Below are 18,993 nucleotides of genomic sequence, written 5' to 3'. Positions count from 1 at the left end.
TGCATTGAACGCGTCTATGGTGACTTTTTCGTTTTCGAAGCAAGAAAGAATTGCTCATGTAAATAGTATCTGAAGTGTTTACATAAAGAATAGAAACAGCTATTCATCGCTATATTCTCAAAAGTATGCGCTAAAGAGCTATCTAAGAATATAACCTGTCGATTCTGCTGTATTTGCTTCATAAACTACAACGAAAGCACATTTTTTGCTTAAAAATACCTTATTTTTGTTTTTGTAGAAGTATTTCCAAAGGCATATACGCGTTTCGTGTTTCAGTAGAATATCCACGCGGCGGCTGGTACGTCCTTTCGGTTGTATCGAGACTATCAAAAATTGTTGTTTACTCCTTTTTCCTTTTGGTACCCTTCTACATTCACATTGGTTAATTTGGCGTTGAGTGATTTTGCTAAATCGCTGGTGTTAATGATTCAATCCTTTTTTGTTCTTGTACATTAGTGTTTGGTCTTATTTGTTATTTTTTCTTATTTTGTATATCATTGATTATTAAATCTGTCCATCATACTTTATAAAGCCCTTCTACATGAATATTGATTATATTTTCACTGCTGTGTTCGATCCTGATCAAGGTCCCGTTTTGCAATATCAGTTTCCTCAGACTAGTCACTATGATTTCCGATTCCTTGCGGAAATCATGTTACCTGATAGGATTCACGAACGAAATGAGGACTGGTTGCAGTTTTTCCTTCATTTTCGTGAGGATATTCAAGCGTATTCCCTTTTTCCTTCAGTAACCAAGGCTATCAAAGGGCCAAATGGCTCAGAAGTCTATCACGTTCTAAACGTTATTCGTACAAAACGTGAGCGACTTGCTAAAAGAAATGGTAGTCTGTCGGCAATGGCTATTTGCACCTCTTTTCCTCATGTTCAAGCACTAAAACCTTTATTAGATACTGCTTGGAGCAGTTTCGATGCTTCACCTTCTTCTCTAACATTAGAGCATGTGTTTAAAAAACTGTGCAGTCACGATTTTCACTCTTTTTTCTTAGATGTCTCTTTAGATTCTTCAGTCATATTGACTTTAAACGACTTCCATCCTTATGTTGAATTTCAGACTCAGAAGTCTGAGATTGGAACTAATAGTTATTCCCCTCCCTTGCTTGATTCTGGCGTTTCTTTAAAAATTCCGCCGACAAAGTTTTTATTGAGTACTTCGGCAGATAATACACCAGATATCACGACTTGTGCAGTTCCTACTGTCTTCCTACCGGAATGCGTAGGTGAGTATAGTATTTCCAATCTAATTCAAACATTCATTAACAGTCCATTTCCGCTTTCGAAATACACGTCGAGCTTGCCTGCTGGTGTAGGTGACACAAATCCTATTATTGTTCTCATCAATTCCCTAATTCTACAAAAACGAGTTCTCTTTCTTACTAGCAAGCTTCCAGCACATGTCTTAACCTCCTTCGTCTTATCTGCTTGTGCTTTGGCTTCCGGGGCTTCTGGATTATTACAAGGGTACTTGAATATGACTTTTCCGTACGTCGACTTATCCAACGTCGATCAATTATTGAAGCTCCCTGGTTATATAGCTGGAGCAATGAACCCGACATTTCTTTATCATCAAAATTGGTGGGATTTGCTTTGCGATTTAGACAACCAAATAATTCACGTATCACCTGAACTAACCAAAAAAAAGATGAGTTCTAAAGTTTTGGAGCTTGTTGCTGCTGTACCTTATAATCAACTTTCTCCTTCAAGAAAGTTGAAGGGACACAGTGAACAGTACTTGATTAGTGATTTACATGAATTGCTTACCCACTCAAACAAGGAGTTACTCGTTCGTTGGAAAATCCGAACTTACTTGTTATCTTTCATTAGGAAGGCAATTAGCTATGAACATCTGTTCTTAGAATCATCTTCACTTAATCCCCATGTAGAAAACTACAAGTTGGAAGGTTTTGGGTGGTTTTGGCCAGATCGTACTGCGAGAGCGAACGAATTATCTCTCATGGCTGGAAAAATCGAGGAATGGAGAAAGACCAAATCTTATGAAAATTACTGCCATGTATGTCTTATTTTGTGAAATTATAAACTAACATTTACAGAGAATGGCAAACACGTATATACCTGTCATGCTATGCATGGATATTGCTTACCATTTAGATAGGCTTCGTTTTCAGGTTGTATCTTCTGAGGACGCCGCTTGCATTTATTCGGCATTGGAACAGTACATAACGACAGACGAGGATATTACTTATTTACTTAGTTTATGCCCACTGCATGAAGGGGGATTGACTATAATTGCATATGGACTATATCACATATCAAACTCTGCGCGTCAAAAAGTTATACAGCTACTAGATAAAATCAAACAACATAAGGTATGGAATAGGAGGTTACTTAACGATATTTTAAATTTAGTACTAACCATGCAGTACGGTGAAATGTTTTTTGCATGCTTACCAGAAGTTGATAAAATGATATATGCTTCACTAAGATTTCACTCAAACTAGTTTTTATTGATACCCTTTTCTGTCATGATTTCTGATGAATTAAAAAGGAAGAAATTGAAGGTTCATATATTGATAATCATAATTTTTATTTATTGCAAAGAACTTGCAAAACTATTCAAAGGATTAATGGGTATCATTTCTTTTTGGAATTTTCCGAACTTATTCCGCTGGACGGAGAGGAACGTGAAGGATCATTAGCGATTTCACGTCGTAATGCTTCCAATTCTTTTTGAAATCTCATACCAAAAACATCGACTAAAATAATGTTAGCAGTTGCATATTTAGCTACTGACTTACTATAATATGATGCGCCGTTCCAGATTGACCAACCAAAAATAACAACCAAAAAAGCAGTGGAATATACTTTGTTGTTATACCAAATAGAGCATGGACACATCGTAGTAATAGAGTATAAATATTGGAGGACCATAAAGGCGAATGGTCGAAGATTTTCAGGCAACGTGTTTATCGCTTTTCCTAAAGTCGTTTTTGAGTAGCTAGTAACAAGGTTAGTTAAGAAGGAAACATATAAAAGACATACGCTTTCGACATCCATGTAAACGAAGTAGGTTTTCCTTCCTGTATTTGTTTACGCTTTCCGACTTGGATGAAAAAGTAGTACCATATTTGCCATAAAGCGTACGATATAGACGCAATCTTTATTGAAGAGCCCAAATAAATGGTTGGGACATTGAGTATAGCTGGAAAACGTTCCTTCAGATGAGAAGGTTTGACTAAATGTACTAGTGTATGTAAAACTAGAGGGGGAAAAAAATGAATGAATAGACTAGTAATTTTGTCCCTGAAATTGTTAGTTGAAAAAGAATTTGAATCGACATACAGAGAGTGAAATAAAAGACTATTCCGCCAAGCTACAACGGACCAAGCAAGTGTGCCGTAGCTCACTGAGTAGCTTAAGATAAATAGCCTCTTGCTGAAGGGAAAGAACCATATATAAGCTAGTAACTATCGATGAGTTAGATAATATATTTCGGAAATGGATATGGAAAGAAGAGCGCGTACCATAACATTCCCCCAATAACAAAAATCAGCAATGAAGTAGACATAACCTTTCCGATGGTATGTATAATATCTGGATTCTAAATTAGTAAACAATAAAATAAAAAATTTGATACCTTAGTGGAAGGTAAACAAGAAGTTGAATTGTGTACCATATGTGAATATACTCTGGAGCCATTCCCAAAAGCAGGGCCGTCAAAATGGCGGTACTAACTCCCAAAACAAAAGATATTTTGTCACGAAGACGAACCATCTTTCCTGAATTCCATTTTTCTTGCAACTCATCAATGGAATTTCCAAATTTCTCTTTTATTTTCTCAGACTCTTGGTTCAGCTGACGATGCAAAGGTTGTAATTTGTTTTTCTGACGATCTACACGATGCCGAATCTTTGTATCACTTGTTAAAAAGAAATACTCAAAAAAATGAAACGTACCTGTCTCTTTTTCTTAGTATAATGCCTTTGTAACCAGGAATACAGCTGGAAAATGTTTGGAACATCCACAAGATCCGACAAGCCTAATGAATTATTAAATCCATGAAGGGCGTATTCATCATTTTCGTCGAAGATAGAATATTCAGAGTCAGTGTTTAAATCATAATCAGAATCGTCACTGTTCATCGTGTTTAGTTTAGTCAACGGCACAGTGCACAGTTATTGCTTGAATTTAGCCTAATTATTTGAATTCGGTTATATTTTGTATAATTTGATCAATTGTATGAAGAGATATTTAGTCTTTGATTTCGTGTAACGAACAGGTTGGGTGATTACGTATTCACTATTGGGAGTTTGGGTTACTTAGGTTATGAACATCTAGTTGACTGAGATGAAGCTTAACGGTTTAGATTTTTAAAAAATGTCTGAATTTTTAATTAAAAGTAATAATATACCGACAGATTAACATCGGATAACTTCTCAGGGTTCAAACACAACTCGCACTACCTCCAAATAAAACGACAGAAGCTAAGAAGTAATTCTGAAATGCTTTCAGAAAGAGATACATTATTACAGTTTTTTCTTAAACATAGGCTAGACCTTTTAAGCTGATTGCTTCTTTATCAAATATGTAACCATATGATTACTCTCTATTCGCTTGGAATGCTTTCTCTAATGCTAACTTAAAAACAATCTTCAGCAAAAAGGATTTATATACCAAATGAAGGGTTTATATTAATTAAAACAATAATTCATGATAAGACAGCCATTTTTCGTAAATGTTCCATAAACTTTTGTAAGTTAACATCATCAGTTAGGACAGGTTCAGAACTATCGGACATATTATGGTAGGGAGATGACTCTGAAATAGATACTGAAGGATTGATCCTAGATAACAAAAACCGAGCTTGACTACCTCCTTGATCACAAACGATAAATCTTGGGATAGGAAAACGGTCTGTTAAAAGTTCTGTTACTTCAAGTTTGGGTGCTAACAGAAGCTCTTTTATGTTGCTGTACTCTGGTAAATCTTGATATCCAGCATTTCTCCATTGGGCAATTACTGATCCATGGAAAATTAAAATATGGAAAAATGTGTCTAGCAACAAGATCACATCAGATTTGATGGAAATTGAATCAAGCAAAACAGGAATTCCTTCAGGGTGTTCCAAGCTGTAAGATTGGAGAGTAGGTTGTATCATGATTAGAGAGTCCATCACATCGGAAAAGTTCAATGTATGACGATAGTAAGAGGTTTCATCGGGAGAGTTGTTAAAAATTTGAAGGAATTGACTGCGACGAAGATGGAACATAAATTGAGGGAATAGGGTGAAATTCGGCAGAAGACGGAAACTTAAAGGATCACCCTTTCTGTAATCAGCAAAATTCTGGCAAAGTCTTATAAGAGTTCGATCTATCCACCTAGCCACACCAAACTCATCATCATTTTGGCATTTGTATAATGCCATACGAGCTACCAATACAGCGGCGGCTTCTTGATCAAACGAATCTGATATACTTTTAGCATGACCAGTGACAAAAGAACGTGAAACTGTTGTAACGCGGAGTCGATAAGTACCGGAAGCGTGTTGATATAATGTTAGAAATTGAATAAATGATTGCGCTGGATGCTGAGAAGCAGGATTATTCATTTCTTTAGCCAAATCAAAATATATGGCAAAAGTTGACTTTGGGGATATCGCGGAAATTCTCCACGAATCCGTTTTGCCCATACCGATCACAGTATCACTGATATTGTCACTTCTTTTTCCCTCACCCAATCCGTTGCCAATCATACCACAAACGTTTAATCCCTTAGACGTTAAGACATCCAAAGTAGAGGTGAAACCCATCCTAAGATATCCAAACTCGTCCGCATTAAATAATCTTTGGTAACTTTGTTTAAAGATTGAAGTGGAGAATGAATCAGAAAGTACAATGTGACCACCAGTATAATTGACAAGGCTTTCCATTTCCATGATTCCTACCTGATCCAAGCATCCTGCGAAGATGTCGACGGCATGACCTTGTTCGGATAACCGTTGAGCCTCCTCCTTGTAGAATTTTTTTGCTTTCTTAAAATGCTTTGCTTTGTCATTTTCCAATTCGGAATGTGAGCGAATGGGTTCCTTCAGCTCGACAGAAACAACCTGCCCAGGACCCACCGTACAAGGACCACCAGCGAATAATTCGATTCTAGCACCACTTTTAGGAAATGCTATCTCTAAAAGAGTTGCTGAAATTTTCAGAGCTGCACCAGTACATCTTGAGGCACGCTTACCAAGTGGAACAGGAGTTGGGTCAGGTTGGAGCTGCTCAAGGATATTTAGAAGGTGTATCTCACATTGCTGAACGGGTAAAAGAAATCGAGATGCGGCACCTAAATTTAAAGTAACACCAGTACCTTGGATAGTAGTTTTGGAGATTACAGGACGGAACTGTCCTCCAGATAAGCCAAGTAAATACTGAAGCTGCATACTAGTGTAGCTTGTATCAGGTTGAAAACAAAAAGATTTAGGGATGACACTAAAGCCAATTTCATGTACCTGAATCACAGAGCCAAAAGTAACTAAACCTACGATCGCGTCTGGAGGGAGAAGACTGAGACTGACAATGATAGCATCCTTCAAGGCTTGAAGTTCAGAATCAGGAACGGCAGTATCGAGGAGGAACAAAAATACGGGAGGAGCCTTTACAGGGCGACTTAAAGTATATTCCATAGTCGTATTTTGACTAAGAAGCTCCAAAGGTAAATTATTTGTGGAAATGTCATGATACTGAGGAGGAAGAGAGTTTCTTTGATAACAGAACGGACCTAAACACAAGGTTAGCTTCATATATTCAAAAAAAACGAATCTGCTTTGTCTGAGGGAGAAAAAAAGTCCAATGATCTGCTCATTCTGGATGCTAGAACTATAAACAGAGACTTTCACGTCACAGACAAAGGAGTTTTCAAATCAATACTCATTTCACTTACAAATCCAGAATCTTGCACGCAAGTCTACGTTACTAAAAAATAGTCAGTTAAGCTTCCTATAAAGGTTCTCAGCCCATACCAATAAGGATTCAAAACTGCTCGACATGGTGCTCGGCAGATAATAGGTTCATAAGGAGCGGTGACAAGATCAGGTTTTTGATGCAAAGGTTTGTACATAGCGCCAATCGGAATTACCGCTCTTGTGCTTTCCGCCGTTGTAGCTGGAAACATATTCCAAGACAGACGAATTCCTGGCAAAAACACATTAGCAAAACCAAAAGACAAATAAATTTACATACCATCTTGATCTTCTATTGATTCAAAGTCCATATTCCCCCTCTATGATAGGGCTTTCAGCCTTTCTTTTGATGTATGGATGAAAACATTTCCCTTTTAGTCAGTTGGACAAACACTTAGTGCAAAATAACGCGGCTGGTAATATTATGGTAAAAGGCTTAGTGAAGGCATATTTAGTTGATAAGTATGTTTACCGAAATTAGTATAGATGCTTTAATAAACAATATTTTGCATGTGTGTATTTTAGTGATATATGATGAATTGTTAGCTGCATAATGATTTTATTTGTATCATAAAGTACATATACACATATAAATTCAATTATTTGGGTTACTTGTACGGTTAATGATATGGTGACTATGGGTAATTTATTGGTTGTGGAAGGATATAGATGTATGAAGAGTGACGAGGTTTATAAGACAGTTACAGTTTACAGTTTACAGATTATTTTTATTTGGTTGCTTTCTCTTATCTTGTTAAGCCAATAAAATTGAATGACAATTGCTGGCATAGCTTTCACTCCATGTTGAATTTACATCATGAAGAGATTAGAGAAAGAAAGCTAAAACCAGTAAAGATTTTATGATTACAGCAAATTAAAAATTCCATTGGAATCCAGGTACAACGAATGAACCATTATACGCACATTTTTAATTTCTTCAAAATCTAAGTAAAATCCAAAATATCACCATCCAGAGTTAGTTGTTTAAGCGCTGGGAGCATCGCGAGTACGAACCTGGCTCATGATCTTAATCATATCACCAAGAACACCAGCAGCAGTGACAGCGGGACCAGCACCAGCACCAATGATGACGAGAGGACGGGCTTGGTAGCGCTTTGTAGTGAAAGCGATAATGTTGTCAGAAGATTGAAGGTTGGCAAAAGGATGAGAAGCGTCATACTTTTCAAGCTTAACCAAGGTAGATTTATTGACAACATCAGCCTCACCAACGAAACGGACAACCTTCCCTTCCTTATCGGCTTCTTCACGGATCTTGGCAAATTCAGTATCATAATTGGGCAAACCAGCCATAAACTCATCAGCATTAGCAGCAGATTCCAAAGGCTTAGGAATCAAAGACTTGACAGGGAAGGAACTGGGAGACTCAACCTGAACACCGGCAATGCGAGACAAAATAGTGACTTTGCGTGCAACGTCCATACCGTTCAAGTCATCACGAGGATCTGGTTCGGTGTAGCCATTTTCTTTAGCGATCTTGACGATGTCAGAGAAAGAGGCAGTGCCCTTCTTACCATTGGGAGACCAAACATTGAAAATATAAGACAAAGTGCCAGAAAAGATACCTTCAACTTTGAGGATCTCGTCACCAGTAGCAATGAGTTCCTTGAGTGTGGAGATGATGGGCAGACCAGCACCAACAGAAGCTTCGTGCATCAAATGAGCACCGCTTCTCTTGGTAGCCTCAACTAAAGAGTTGTAGACCTCGGCATTCGCAGAGAAAGCCTTTTTGTTAGGAGTAGCAATGCTGATCTTCTTGGACAAGAACTTGGGGTAAGAATAAGCGACGAGCTCAGAAGAAGTGTTGTCAACCATGATGGCAGGAAGAGGAGAATTCGAAAGGAAGTCGAGCAAAATGTCAATGGAAAGAGCACCTTGGTTTTGGGCATGCAAACTTCTCCATTGGGTCAAATCAATGGGTTTGTAGTCCTTAGAAATGTAGTAGCCTCTTGTGCTGGTGATGGCGACGACGTTGAAGGAAGGAGTACCATTTTGAGAGGCCTTGATATTGAAGTCCTTGATTTGGTTCAAAAGCTCACTACCAATGGTACCAGTACCTGATGAAAGTGGTTAGCAAGTATGGTTCAGAAAAAAGTATGATATGATGGTAGAAAATTGAATGTAAAAATAGGTTGTAAGGTAGATTCCCATTTTTCATTCATTCCTCTTTTTCTACATTCTAAACAAAAGAAAGAAATAAAGAAAGGAAATTTCGAAGCTTACTTACCAATGATAGCAACGTTAACGTTTGTTCTTTCAGCAGTCATTTTGCGAAGACCGTTGTTGGCAGAGGAATAAAATCCAGTAGAGAAGGACGCCTGGGGTAGACGACTTGGAATTGATGTGAATGATAAATATCTGCCGAAATGTGAAAATTGTTTTACACAAGAAACGTTTATTTTTTCCTTGGAAACCCACGAAAAAAAAAATCGAAAAGATGGTTTACCCAGCAACATTGATCAAACGATGTTATTATGAGGAATTCCACAATTCCTGCGTTCGAGAAGAAGTTCTAATTTGGTAAAAGGAAGAAGATGAAAATGAAGAAGTCGAAGTACCATATGAGGTGGTTGCTTTTCCTTGCTCTGCTGTGTTTTGCTCGTCTTGGGACATTTCTATCCTAAAGGAATGGTTTTTCTGTAGCGCAATGAAAAGAAAAGACAGAAAAAGAAGTATGATCTAATGAGATGTAAATGAATTCTGGAAAGCTGTCTTGGATTCCATGAACAACGGTAGATTTGATACGTAAGGGAACATATATACTGCAACTTGCAAAAGTTTTATGACTGTATAGATGGAATAGAGATCGAGTATAAGCACATTTGGGCACATATCCTTGGCATTCGTACATGAAGCGAGGGTAGGCCTTTGGGATTATTTTTTGTTTACAGACTGAATCCCAGCATGCTTTCCAAAAACTTTTTTTTTTCGTGGCTACTCATCTTACTCAATCCTATATTAAAAAGTGAAAAAGGTTTTCATGCATTCAGAAGCATTGAAGTAAACCTTTCTACATGGAATAGCATGCGCATATGGTTATATTTATGTTTCGTTCAAACGCATTTCTCATGTTTTCTTTAGATTTCACAAAACCTACATTTTTAAATTTAAAACTCCCAATTTTTTCACTTTTCTAACCCTGTTCCTTCCACAGGAAAAGCAAAAACGGCAAACATAAATTCTGTTCAACGGATGTAAACAAAAGATGTAACTTGTGTTACCTGGCCAATTTTAATTTGGTCCTTCTCCCTATTTGTGTGGGTGGGCACCCTAAGCCCACTTCAGTCACTCATTAGCCAGTTCACAACCACCTCTTTAGCGCACTCCGTGTTCTGCAATCTGCCAACAACCGTTCTCTTTGAAAATCAACAAAAAAAAGAATTTTTAGTGGTTTCTCATCGGGCTACCGCTTAAGAGTGAACAAATTCTCCGGATTGAGTGTATATCAAGGAGAAATTTCGAACGACATTTTCAGGTGGTGGAAACCTAACAAAGTCCACATTTCTACTGACGCATCATTTTGTTTCTTTTTTTGTTCTTTTAAATCGGTTTAGACTGGGTCTTTCTATTGCTATAAAATGTCTAACCAAGATGTGGATTTAGACTCCATTATAGATCGCTTATTAGAGGGTAAGTCGATGGTTATTTAGTTTTTTTTTTTGCATGGATGGATTCGATAAAGTCAAATTGGTTTCCTTGAAGATTGTATGGAAGAATCCTCATCTAGGAGTCTTTTTTTTCCCCTCTTCGGAGGTTGTTGATTTCCCGAAAATGACACAAGAGACTCGTTCGTATGTGTGGTTTAAAAGGCTCTGAGCCAAGGTTTTGTTTTCTGTCCTTAAAAGTTTGTGATCAACAAGTACTGGTTAGCTAGCTATAGATTTCCGATTAGATCGCTTCTCGAGTTCATGCATAAAAAACTGAAAAACAAGGAGCAACCTACTTTTCTAATTGCTCTTTATCATTATCTATTTTACTAACTTTGTCGTTTTAGTTCGTGGAAATCGTCCAGGGAAACAAGTTCAACTGGCTGAGAATGAAATTCGCTTTTTGTGCAACAAAGCCCGTGAAATATTTATTAGCCAACCCATACTGTTAGAGTTGGAAGCTCCTCTAAAAATCTGTGGTGATATTCATGGTCAATATTACGACCTTTTACGACTTTTTGAGTATGGTGGGTTCCCGCCTGAGGCAAACTACTTGTTTTTGGGAGACTATGTGGACCGTGGTAAACAAAGTTTGGAAGTCATTTGTTTGTTACTTGCCTATAAAATCAAGTATCCAGAAAACTTTTTTATCCTTCGTGGAAACCATGAATGTGCTAGTATCAACCGTATCTATGGCTTTTACGATGAATGCAAGCGTCGCTACAACATCAAGCTTTGGAAGACATTCACAGATTGCTTCAATTGCCTTCCAATCGCTGCCATCATTGATGAAAAAATATTTACCATGCATGGTGGACTTTCTCCCGATTTGAATTCGATGGACCAGATTCAGCGCATTATGCGTCCCACTGATGTTCCCGACACTGGCCTGCTTTGTGATCTTTTGTGGTCTGATCCTGACAAAGACCTGACGGGCTGGGGTGACAACGATCGTGGTGTTTCGTTCACATTCGGTCCTGACGTTGTGTCGCGATTTTTGCATAAACACGACATGGATCTTGTATGCCGAGCTCATCAAGTCGTTGAGGATGGCTACGAGTTTTTTTCGAAACGCCAATTAGTCACTTTGTTTAGTGCTCCCAATTATTGTGGTGAATTTGATAATGCTGGTGCTATGATGAGTGTTGATGAAAGCCTTCTTTGCAGCTTCCAGGTATGTTTTTGCATCTTTTGACGTAGTTCACCAACTAACGAAATTTTTAGATTCTAAAACCAGCAGAGAAAAAACAACGATACGGCGGTTATCAAGGAATGGGTCAGAACTGGCACATAAATACTCCTCGGAAAAATAAGGCAGGCAATTCAAAATAAAGCATACTGAGTTATCTCATTGTGTTCCTGAACTTTATTTATTCTTTTGGTCTTTGAATGTGATAAAACTAAAAGCTGCAATTGTTTTTTTTTGATTTCAGCGACTTGCTGCCGTATATACGTTTCATCATCTTCATCATCTCTGCCTGTTTGTATGAGCATTACTTTGGATAATTAGAGCAACCTGATCTTTATTTTTGATTTCACATTTCCTTCGTCTTATTCTATCTACCCTAATCCTTAGATGTAACTAAGAATTTAGATCCAATCTTTCTCTCTTCCTTTCATCTATATTCTTTTATAAAAATATATATACCTCTTTAAAAGGGGATGAACTTAAACGCTGGGTTAACTTTACCTAGGGTACTTTTTGGCATTTTCAAAGAGTTTACAAACGAGGCTTTTGATGACTAGGATCTTTCCTGCATTCCTTCTTTTAATGCTGGATTCCATATCCTACTAACGATTCGTTTATTCAATCTACTCTTGATTACATTGTTTTATTATGAACAACTTTAACTTCTTTTTAAATTTGGATGGAACTTTGATTCAGTAGCATCCCTATCATTTTATCCTTTATACGTTCTTAAAACCTAAGCTTCTAATGCCTCACGTATGTATCTACTCTTTGTAAACAATGTTATGCCGTTTGAAAGTGGTTATCATCAGAGCTTCGGTTGTATCTTCCCTTCTTATTAATACAAGCTATATATCATGTGTTGCTCAATAATATGCAGTTCATACAGACAATTTGAAATCACTATGATAGCTTCAGGCCTTATACTTTCAACCTAAAAAATAATAATATAAGCAGTCTCTATTTTTATGAAAATATACGGTATCATTGTGTCGGTCCATTCTTGACAACCCCCGGGTTATTTTACCGATGATGAGTCGCCAATATGTATAAGACAGACAAATTAATCTAGCACACTAATACAAGGCCATCGTACTAATTGCAACGATCACCTCTAGTAAATGTGCATTTTTTTATTGACCACTCTTTCTTTAGTAATGGTAAAATAATCAAAGTACTACGATTTACAATAACTTTTACACGTTTACGAGACCGAAATTTGAAGCCCAAGGACTTGTAAAAGTGACCAAATTCGAATTTACAAAAACATATAACCAGCTACCGGACAATGAAATGTATACGTGAAAATACCAATTTCTTTAAATTATCTCCTAAGTAGAGATTTAGGCATTTCCAGCAGAAGCGGCAGCCTTAGCCTGCTTGTTGGCTTCAACAGTACCACGGTTGGCGAACTTTTGGTTACGACGGAACTTGGCGTCACGGAACTTGAGAGAGTCGTAACGGTGCTTTTGAGGGCGCTTGATACCGTTACGGTGAGCCTTCTTGTTTTGGTTGTGCTACTCCATAGTTAGTCATGTGTCTTCCTTTAGTAAATATCACAAGCAACTTACATTAGTGTGGTTTTTAGACTTGGCCATTTTGGTTCCTGGATAAAACTACGACCCTATTCAAAAGTAAAATATTAGTTACAAAAAAACAGTCACAAATTTGTTGCGTTGCTTTTGACACACAGAATTAGAAAGCTCATTAGGGTTTTTTAAACCCTGTAAACAAAAAAATGGCCTACGTAATCCTAATTTGAAAAAAAAAAAAAAAAAAATAGAAAAAAATTTGCATGGTTCAGAAGTTTGCTAATAAAAAAAATACTCTAAAATGAATTAAACATATCTGAAATGATTTAACCATACTATTCAGCTGATAGGCAAAATATAATGCATTCAACTAACTAAAAAGCAAGAATTGTAAATTACTATTCCTAACCAGAACCAGCTTCGTCTTCATCATTTCCTGACGATGAAGCTACATCTTCATCGTATTCTTCAGCAACATCACTTTCACTTGCGGAACGGAAATCTTCATCTTCAGACATAGTTTCACCCATTGCTTCATCACCTTCTTCCTCATCGTCATCTGCAAGTGCAGCATTCAGAAGAGACTGCTGAGCTTCATCAGCCAAGTCATTGTGAATTTTAACGTTTTTAGATTCCAAGTAACGTACTAGGCCACTTTGCTCTTCTCTATTTATGTTGGAAAATTGATAAGAAGTTCCAGAACGCAAAGAAAATGTTAAATCAAAGGTACGGGAAGCTGAAACAGACATGCCTACACGAGATAAAGTGACGCGGGCCAAGTCAGCAGTGGTAATAATGATAGTAGGCTTGGGAATAAAGAGAAAGTATTTATCAAGAACATATAATTGACCCTCATTAGCTTTGTAAGAGCATTTCACAGCAGCATGACCGTGGTGGCTCAAATAATTTCCAGGCGTTATCACCTTTCTATTCGTCAAACCTTGGAAAATCTGACTGACTACCTCATATGCTGGCTGGTCGTAGCTGGACTTGAGCTTGTCCGCATATTTTTCACGTAGTAAACCCTCCTCAATGTTGAGATCAACCTCCATGTCTTCATCTCGAATGAACTGAGTGACGAGGAAGGGATAACGGGTTTGACCTTGGCGTAAAGGAGGATCTAAGCCGATCACAAAAGCAACATGTTGTTCATCGGGCTTAGGAAGTAGAAAGAGACGATTAATAGAACTATATTCCACTTTATAGTCATAAGTTTTACCACGAAGACGCATGGAGGTTTCATACATATCAATATCATAGCGACCACGAGGAGTAAGTAGAAGAATCTCAGATAAAGAAACAATAGCATCGCCCGCTGCTTGTCCAATGTCTGCACGCTCTTTTATCGATTCATAGAAGAGATTAGCAGCATTCTGTTCAGTATCTTCGCCTTCGGCAACATCTTCCTTTGAGGTCGTTCCGGGAATGTAAAGACGCATTTCCACTAGTTCGTCCGCCTGAGCAGAAGGCACAGGGGAATCCTTCACGTTTGAGAATTCTAATGCAACTTCATTTTTTCCTGAGAGATTCGTGTTGTTTACTGAGTTAATGGGAATCTCGAATGCAGGACGAGAATTCACATTGAATACTAGCTCTGATCCAAGAAACTCAGTATCTCCCCAATTCCATCCTTTTATAGAAAATTCTTTTTGTTCAATACCCATGTCATAATTCTGTTTAATAAAACTCGCTAAGCCATCAAAATCCTACATTCCTTAAGTTAGTTATCATTCCAATACTGCAAACTTTGACAATTTACCTCTTGAGCAAACCCGTCCAAACTAACGGGTGATCTATTCTTTAAAATAATTTTCAATTCATAGCCTCTGGCAAAGTGACTCCAACAAAATCTCCGAATTTCACTTAAAGGCAGAGTGAATGGTTCCGTAAGAGCACTTGACTTCCAACCTAATCCGCTTGGAGCGATTCTTAGTTTTCCTGGCTGTGAACTTAGATTTAAATAAATATTATCATATTGAATCGTTTTTGTAGCCATTTCGAACGCGTAAATGTAAACGCTCTGGAAGACTAGTGTGAAAGGTTGCCTCCTTTGCTTTTTAGTATAACTTCGTAGCACCTCCTTATATAGGTTACGGCCAGCTACAAAAATATGTTGGTGGTATCGTTTTGGCTAGGTATTTTAATATGATATTTGTGGTACTTTGAGTTAAATTAAAAAAATGGAATGGCGCTTAAGAACTTGCAATAAGATATGTATGTATGAGTAATAATAATTATGTTTTTGGGTTAATGCACTGTAGGAAATGCCCGAAGGTTCTCCAATGACTAAGGTTTTTGGGTGGATCTGAAACATTTTCTATTGCAAGCAATTTGATGGAAACGAGAATCCATCATTCATTAACAAACCTAACGAAAACAAAAAAAAAAGAGGAAAAGGACAATAGTAAAAGAGAAAAAACCAGAAGGATTTTTTGCGAAAACAAACTCCTTGAATGACTTAGTATGTCTTTTGTTTGTAAATAAACAAATAATTCAAGCTATCAATCAATATTAATTTGTTTTAAAAACACAGGACTGAGGAAAAAGATCATTAGAAATAAAAATGATAGTAAATTAAATAAAAAGTAGAACCTATGCACCCATAAATTTAGCAACAATAAGCTCTATTCAATACTCGGTTGAAGACTGTTCATCAGACAAAAAATTTCCATCAAATATAGAGTAAATTCAAACTTTAAACTCTTTGATTACATCTAGTGCTTCACTTACAATAAAAACAAATTATTAATGTTATAAGGCTCATGATGAAAACCATATATATTTAATAACGACGATATAATTCATCAAACATCAGTGAAACATAATATTCAAAAAATATTTAATTACATAATTGTACAAGCATTCGTGTCTAATACCTCATTTCCAAAACCATCATCCAAATGGGCACGATAAGCTAAATGGGAGAGCATCCTGCTAAATCTTGTTAGTATCTTGCCATTCATAGAGATAAAACTAAACAAACCTTGTTATATAAGAATCTCGAGATCCTTGCTCTCTATTCATTTCATTCGCCGCGATAATCTTATAGCTATTTGCAGTCTGATTTCGCGATCGACCCAGAGCTGGATTGTTTTCAGTACTAAATATCTTGATGGTTGAGTCAATTCCAGATACTGCGATAGTAGGAAAAAAAGGATGCCCTTCTAAAACATTCACCACTTCATTATCTCCTTGTATGATAGCAAGAATCGAGGTTGACTCCTTATCCCCTGTTCCAATTAGCAACAAAAAAGCAATAGCTACCTTACATATAAAGAATTTTCCATCATCAGAACCGCTCATGACATATTCATCATTTAATCCAAAAAAATTTACATCTTTTACCTAAATAAATGTATTAGCATAATTTACCCATAACAAAAAAATATTAAAGTCACACTTACAGTCTCCACATTGCAATGACCATAATAACTTTTAACATGAGTTTGAACAGGCACATTCGGTTCAACGGATTTTCTCTTTTTCGATCGCAGTGAAAGTAAACTTGGGCCTTCATCAGACTCCTCATCACTGTCATCGGTATTTTCACTAACATGTGCATGATCTTCATCTTCTAAGTCATCACTGTTATTATTGAATTCATCTTCAATTTCCATTTCTGTATATCCCGAGTCTAAACTTTGGAATTCAGGTTCGGATGTGTCATCATAAGTATCCATTTCCTCCCCATTTGACATGGAATGCTCTGAATCAGTATAGGAAGATTCACCAATTTCTGATACATTATTTGTTTCTTCAGACTCGTCACGATCCCAAGGTTGCAATAAACCCCAATTAATATCAGCGGAAATAAGACCCAGACAACCACGAAGAACTTTGTGTATCCAAAAGAATTTTCTGACTGAAGATAATTCATTGGTATCAATTCTTGCAAAACTTCGTAACATCTCCGAGGCACTCCAAAACAAAACACGCTCATGTTCGTCGGGATCGCGTAAAACAAGATTTTGGCGAGCTTCGTTAGGAGGAGAAGACATTTGCAAAGCCCAATGGTCACTGATTCCCAAGAGGTAGCGTATAACCCAATTCATAAAGTCATAAAGCCATCCCCAACCAGCTTGAATAATTGTATTTGATTCTAGGCATGCTTTCCCGTCCATGAGCACAAGGACCGAAACACAGGCTCTCCAATAATGTAAAATTTGATTACGAACATCATGGTTAAAATGTGTTGTATCTATAAAATAATTATAATTTTCCATATAATAAATAGCGTCTTTCACATAACGAATTGAATGTGCCATGTGATTTTGATAACCACTTGCAATGCTTTCATAGAGACCATCGTCTTGAGAAGTAAAAAGTTTTTGTATATTTTTGTACATTTGGTAGAATGTATGCCGCCTAGGTTGGGTTGTCACATACGGACTACGCAAAATTCTTGCCGTTGGTGTGGAAGTTTGGGAAGAAGCATTAAACCAATGCGTACTTCTATTTTGTCTAAAAGAGCTTCTAGCTCCTTTAAATGCCGCTTGCGGATTTCGTGGAGAATCCTCATGTTTCTCAAATGTAGGCTCGTACGCCTTATCTTCGTTAATATTAAATAAATATACATAATCAGAGTTCCAGCTAACCAATAATTCGTTTGGATTTGCGGTACCAAATTCACAGCAATTGATATGATGGTCAAGTATTCCTTGAGAGTTATAGGTTCCGTTAGGGCTAAATTTCCGAACACATCGTGTATCGCGTGTTAAAGAATCGTCAGAATTATTTTTTTTCCATTGATCTTTTCCTATCATCCTTCTATCATGCAGAAAAGCATAAGGATGTGTGCCTCCAACAACAAAGTAATATGGGTTGGACTTTGACATCGACATGGCATAAAGGTTAATACGGTAAGGGTTATAATTTACTAAGATAGAAGAGCAGTTGTGATCCTGATTACAACGGTGTGCTTCTCGGATGTCAAATTGTCGTACTGTCCCATCTTCGCTACATGTTAAAAAGGTGGATCCATCGTCGCAAGGAACAATCCGTTTCACCGAATCCAAATGGCAATTCCAGCATCTCAATTCACTTTCTATACCCTTGTGGACTTCAGAAGAATTACCAAGCTCAACATCAAAAAGCTTCACAAGGTTGTCACCACTAGCGGACATCACCTTACGACTATTAGAATACGGCATAAATTTGACACTAAAGATATTGTGTAAATGCCCCGTAGATATCACATGAAGCGGCTCAAAATTATTATATACATCCCAAATAACCAATTGGGTATCATCGCCGCCGGATAATAAGTATTCACCGTTTTCAGACCAGCTAAAGCATGTTAGTAAAAACGCCACATACAAGACATTCAACTTACTTTAATGCGTTTACACAACTTGAATGGTAGCTTAATTCCCTTTGTAAATCGATATTCGCCAGCCAGGACGAACTACCATATATATCTCGTGCGACTTTCGAAATGTCAGTACTTTTTCCTAGCTATAAGTAAGTCTTACCTTTTCGTTGCAGCCATTCCCGGTTTTCCAATTGACGCAAAGACAAGGAAATCCCAGACATAAGGCCAATTTTTGGGAACTGTGCTTTTTGGTAAACGACAGATTTCACATTCGCGGGGATGACGATTTAAAGTACTCGCTAAAGGTGTCGTGTCTACTCCCATCGACTTTACTTGTAAACATCATGAAATTAGTATGTAAGAATGAT

General features: G+C 37.2%; 8 protein-coding genes across 8 annotated transcripts; 2 read left to right on the top strand and 6 right to left on the bottom strand.

The window, feature by feature from the left end:
* The first annotated feature begins 10 nt into the window (after positions 1-10).
* On the top strand, positions 11-3,037 carry SPOG_02752 (cytoskeletal protein). The gene is made up of 3 exons (XM_013165414.1): positions 11-2,029; positions 2,070-2,345; positions 2,400-3,037. Exons 1-3 carry the CDS (start codon positions 542-544, stop codon positions 2,475-2,477), a joined length of 1,842 nt encoding a protein of 613 aa, XP_013020868.1. The 5' UTR covers positions 11-541; the 3' UTR covers positions 2,478-3,037.
* On the bottom strand, positions 2,452-4,255 carry SPOG_02753 (membrane transporter). The gene is made up of 7 exons (XM_013165415.1): positions 3,933-4,255; positions 3,614-3,885; positions 3,501-3,570; positions 3,319-3,443; positions 3,019-3,279; positions 2,775-2,974; positions 2,452-2,732 (listed from the first exon to the last, which is right to left on the bottom strand). Exons 1-7 carry the CDS (start codon positions 4,116-4,118, stop codon positions 2,611-2,613), a joined length of 1,236 nt encoding a protein of 411 aa, XP_013020869.1. The 5' UTR covers positions 4,119-4,255; the 3' UTR covers positions 2,452-2,610.
* Positions 4,256-4,413: 158 nt separating this feature from the next.
* On the bottom strand, positions 4,414-7,333 carry SPOG_02754 (GTPase activating protein Sec23b). The gene is made up of 4 exons (XM_013165416.1): positions 7,209-7,333; positions 6,989-7,160; positions 6,910-6,941; positions 4,414-6,747 (listed from the first exon to the last, which is right to left on the bottom strand). The coding sequence occupies exons 1-4, from the start codon at positions 7,237-7,239 to the stop codon at positions 4,685-4,687; spliced, it is 2,298 nt and encodes a 765-aa protein (XP_013020870.1). The 5' UTR covers positions 7,240-7,333; the 3' UTR covers positions 4,414-4,684.
* A 305-nt stretch (positions 7,334-7,638) lies between these two features.
* SPOG_02755 (homoserine dehydrogenase) lies at positions 7,639-9,239 on the bottom strand. The gene is made up of 2 exons (XM_013165417.1): positions 9,174-9,239; positions 7,639-9,003 (listed from the first exon to the last, which is right to left on the bottom strand). The coding sequence occupies exons 1-2, from the start codon at positions 9,211-9,213 to the stop codon at positions 7,913-7,915; spliced, it is 1,131 nt and encodes a 376-aa protein (XP_013020871.1). The 5' UTR covers positions 9,214-9,239; the 3' UTR covers positions 7,639-7,912.
* A 1,004-nt stretch (positions 9,240-10,243) lies between these two features.
* Positions 10,244-12,793, top strand: SPOG_02756 (serine/threonine protein phosphatase PP1). The gene is made up of 3 exons (XM_013165418.1): positions 10,244-10,576; positions 10,941-11,767; positions 11,818-12,793. Exons 1-3 carry the CDS (start codon positions 10,525-10,527, stop codon positions 11,923-11,925), a joined length of 987 nt encoding a protein of 328 aa, XP_013020872.1. The 5' UTR covers positions 10,244-10,524; the 3' UTR covers positions 11,926-12,793.
* Positions 12,794-12,978: 185 nt separating this feature from the next.
* On the bottom strand, positions 12,979-13,462 carry SPOG_02757 (60S ribosomal protein L29). Its single transcript, XM_013165419.1, has 2 exons — positions 13,354-13,462; positions 12,979-13,299 (listed from the first exon to the last, which is right to left on the bottom strand). The coding sequence occupies exons 1-2, from the start codon at positions 13,378-13,380 to the stop codon at positions 13,126-13,128; spliced, it is 201 nt and encodes a 66-aa protein (XP_013020873.1). The 5' UTR covers positions 13,381-13,462; the 3' UTR covers positions 12,979-13,125.
* Positions 13,463-13,649: 187 nt separating this feature from the next.
* Positions 13,650-15,359, bottom strand: SPOG_02758 (FACT complex component Pob3). Its single transcript, XM_013165420.1, has 2 exons — positions 15,074-15,359; positions 13,650-15,020 (listed from the first exon to the last, which is right to left on the bottom strand). Exons 1-2 carry the CDS (start codon positions 15,308-15,310, stop codon positions 13,719-13,721), a joined length of 1,539 nt encoding a protein of 512 aa, XP_013020874.1. The 5' UTR covers positions 15,311-15,359; the 3' UTR covers positions 13,650-13,718.
* A 735-nt stretch (positions 15,360-16,094) lies between these two features.
* SPOG_02759 (WD repeat protein) lies at positions 16,095-18,883 on the bottom strand. The gene is made up of 6 exons (XM_013165421.1): positions 18,786-18,883; positions 18,647-18,740; positions 16,719-18,600; positions 16,584-16,659; positions 16,298-16,544; positions 16,095-16,248 (listed from the first exon to the last, which is right to left on the bottom strand). The coding sequence occupies exons 1-6, from the start codon at positions 18,844-18,846 to the stop codon at positions 16,158-16,160; spliced, it is 2,451 nt and encodes an 816-aa protein (XP_013020875.1). The 5' UTR covers positions 18,847-18,883; the 3' UTR covers positions 16,095-16,157.
* Positions 18,884-18,993: the final 110 nt, after the last annotated feature.

The sequence above is a fragment of the Schizosaccharomyces cryophilus genome (genome assembly GCF_000004155.1).
Source record: "Schizosaccharomyces cryophilus OY26 unplaced genomic scaffold supercont4.1, whole genome shotgun sequence".
NCBI lineage: Eukaryota > Fungi > Ascomycota > Schizosaccharomycetes > Schizosaccharomycetales > Schizosaccharomycetaceae > Schizosaccharomyces > Schizosaccharomyces cryophilus.
This window is presented reverse-complemented; position numbering and strand designations above follow the sequence as displayed.

Bases quoted from the DNA above. Each gene is read 5' to 3' on its own strand.
- SPOG_02752 (XM_013165414.1), top strand. From the start codon at position 542: ATGAATATTGATTATATTTTCACTGCTGTGTTCGATCCTGATCAAGGT. The intron at 2,030-2,069 runs GTATGTCTTATT...TAACATTTACAG, and splicing joins CTTATGAAAATTACTGCCAT to AGAATGGCAAACACGTATAT. The intron at 2,346-2,399 runs GTATGGAATAGG...CTAACCATGCAG, and splicing joins ATAAAATCAAACAACATAAG to TACGGTGAAATGTTTTTTGC.
- SPOG_02759 (XM_013165421.1), bottom strand. From the start codon at position 18,846: ATGTCTGGGATTTCCTTGTCTTTGCGTCAATTGGAAAACCGGGAATGG. The intron at 18,601-18,646 runs GTAAGTTGAATG...AACATGCTTTAG, and splicing joins AGTTGTGTAAACGCATTAAA to CTGGTCTGAAAACGGTGAAT. The intron at 16,660-16,718 runs GTAAGTGTGACT...ACATTTATTTAG, and splicing joins GTCATTGCAATGTGGAGACT to GTAAAAGATGTAAATTTTTT.
- SPOG_02758 (XM_013165420.1), bottom strand. From the start codon at position 15,310: ATGGCTACAAAAACGATTCAATATGATAATATTTATTTAAATCTAAGT. The intron at 15,021-15,073 runs GTAAATTGTCAA...TAAGGAATGTAG, and splicing joins TGGACGGGTTTGCTCAAGAG to GATTTTGATGGCTTAGCGAG.
- SPOG_02756 (XM_013165418.1), top strand. From the start codon at position 10,525: ATGTCTAACCAAGATGTGGATTTAGACTCCATTATAGATCGCTTATTA. The intron at 10,577-10,940 runs GTAAGTCGATGG...TTGTCGTTTTAG, and splicing joins TATAGATCGCTTATTAGAGG to TTCGTGGAAATCGTCCAGGG. The intron at 11,768-11,817 runs GTATGTTTTTGC...CGAAATTTTTAG, and splicing joins GCCTTCTTTGCAGCTTCCAG to ATTCTAAAACCAGCAGAGAA.
- SPOG_02755 (XM_013165417.1), bottom strand. From the start codon at position 9,213: ATGACTGCTGAAAGAACAAACGTTAACGTTGCTATCATTG. The intron at 9,004-9,173 runs GTAAGTAAGCTT...CACTTTCATCAG, and splicing joins CGTTAACGTTGCTATCATTG to GTACTGGTACCATTGGTAGT.
- SPOG_02753 (XM_013165415.1), bottom strand. From the start codon at position 4,118: ATGAACAGTGACGATTCTGATTATGATTTAAACACTGACTCTGAATAT. The intron at 3,886-3,932 runs GTACGTTTCATT...AGTGATACAAAG, and splicing joins ATACTAAGAAAAAGAGACAG to ATTCGGCATCGTGTAGATCG. The intron at 2,975-3,018 runs GTATGTCTTTTA...CCTTGTTACTAG, and splicing joins TTTACATGGATGTCGAAAGC to CTACTCAAAAACGACTTTAG.
- SPOG_02757 (XM_013165419.1), bottom strand. From the start codon at position 13,380: ATGGCCAAGTCTAAAAACCACACTAAT. The intron at 13,300-13,353 runs GTAAGTTGCTTG...ACTATGGAGTAG, and splicing joins AGTCTAAAAACCACACTAAT to CACAACCAAAACAAGAAGGC.
- SPOG_02754 (XM_013165416.1), bottom strand. From the start codon at position 7,239: ATGGACTTTGAATCAATAGAAGATCAAGATG. The intron at 7,161-7,208 runs GTATGTAAATTT...TGTTTTTGCCAG, and splicing joins ATCAATAGAAGATCAAGATG to GAATTCGTCTGTCTTGGAAT. The intron at 6,942-6,988 runs GTATGGGCTGAG...ACTATTTTTTAG, and splicing joins GCAGTTTTGAATCCTTATTG to TAACGTAGACTTGCGTGCAA.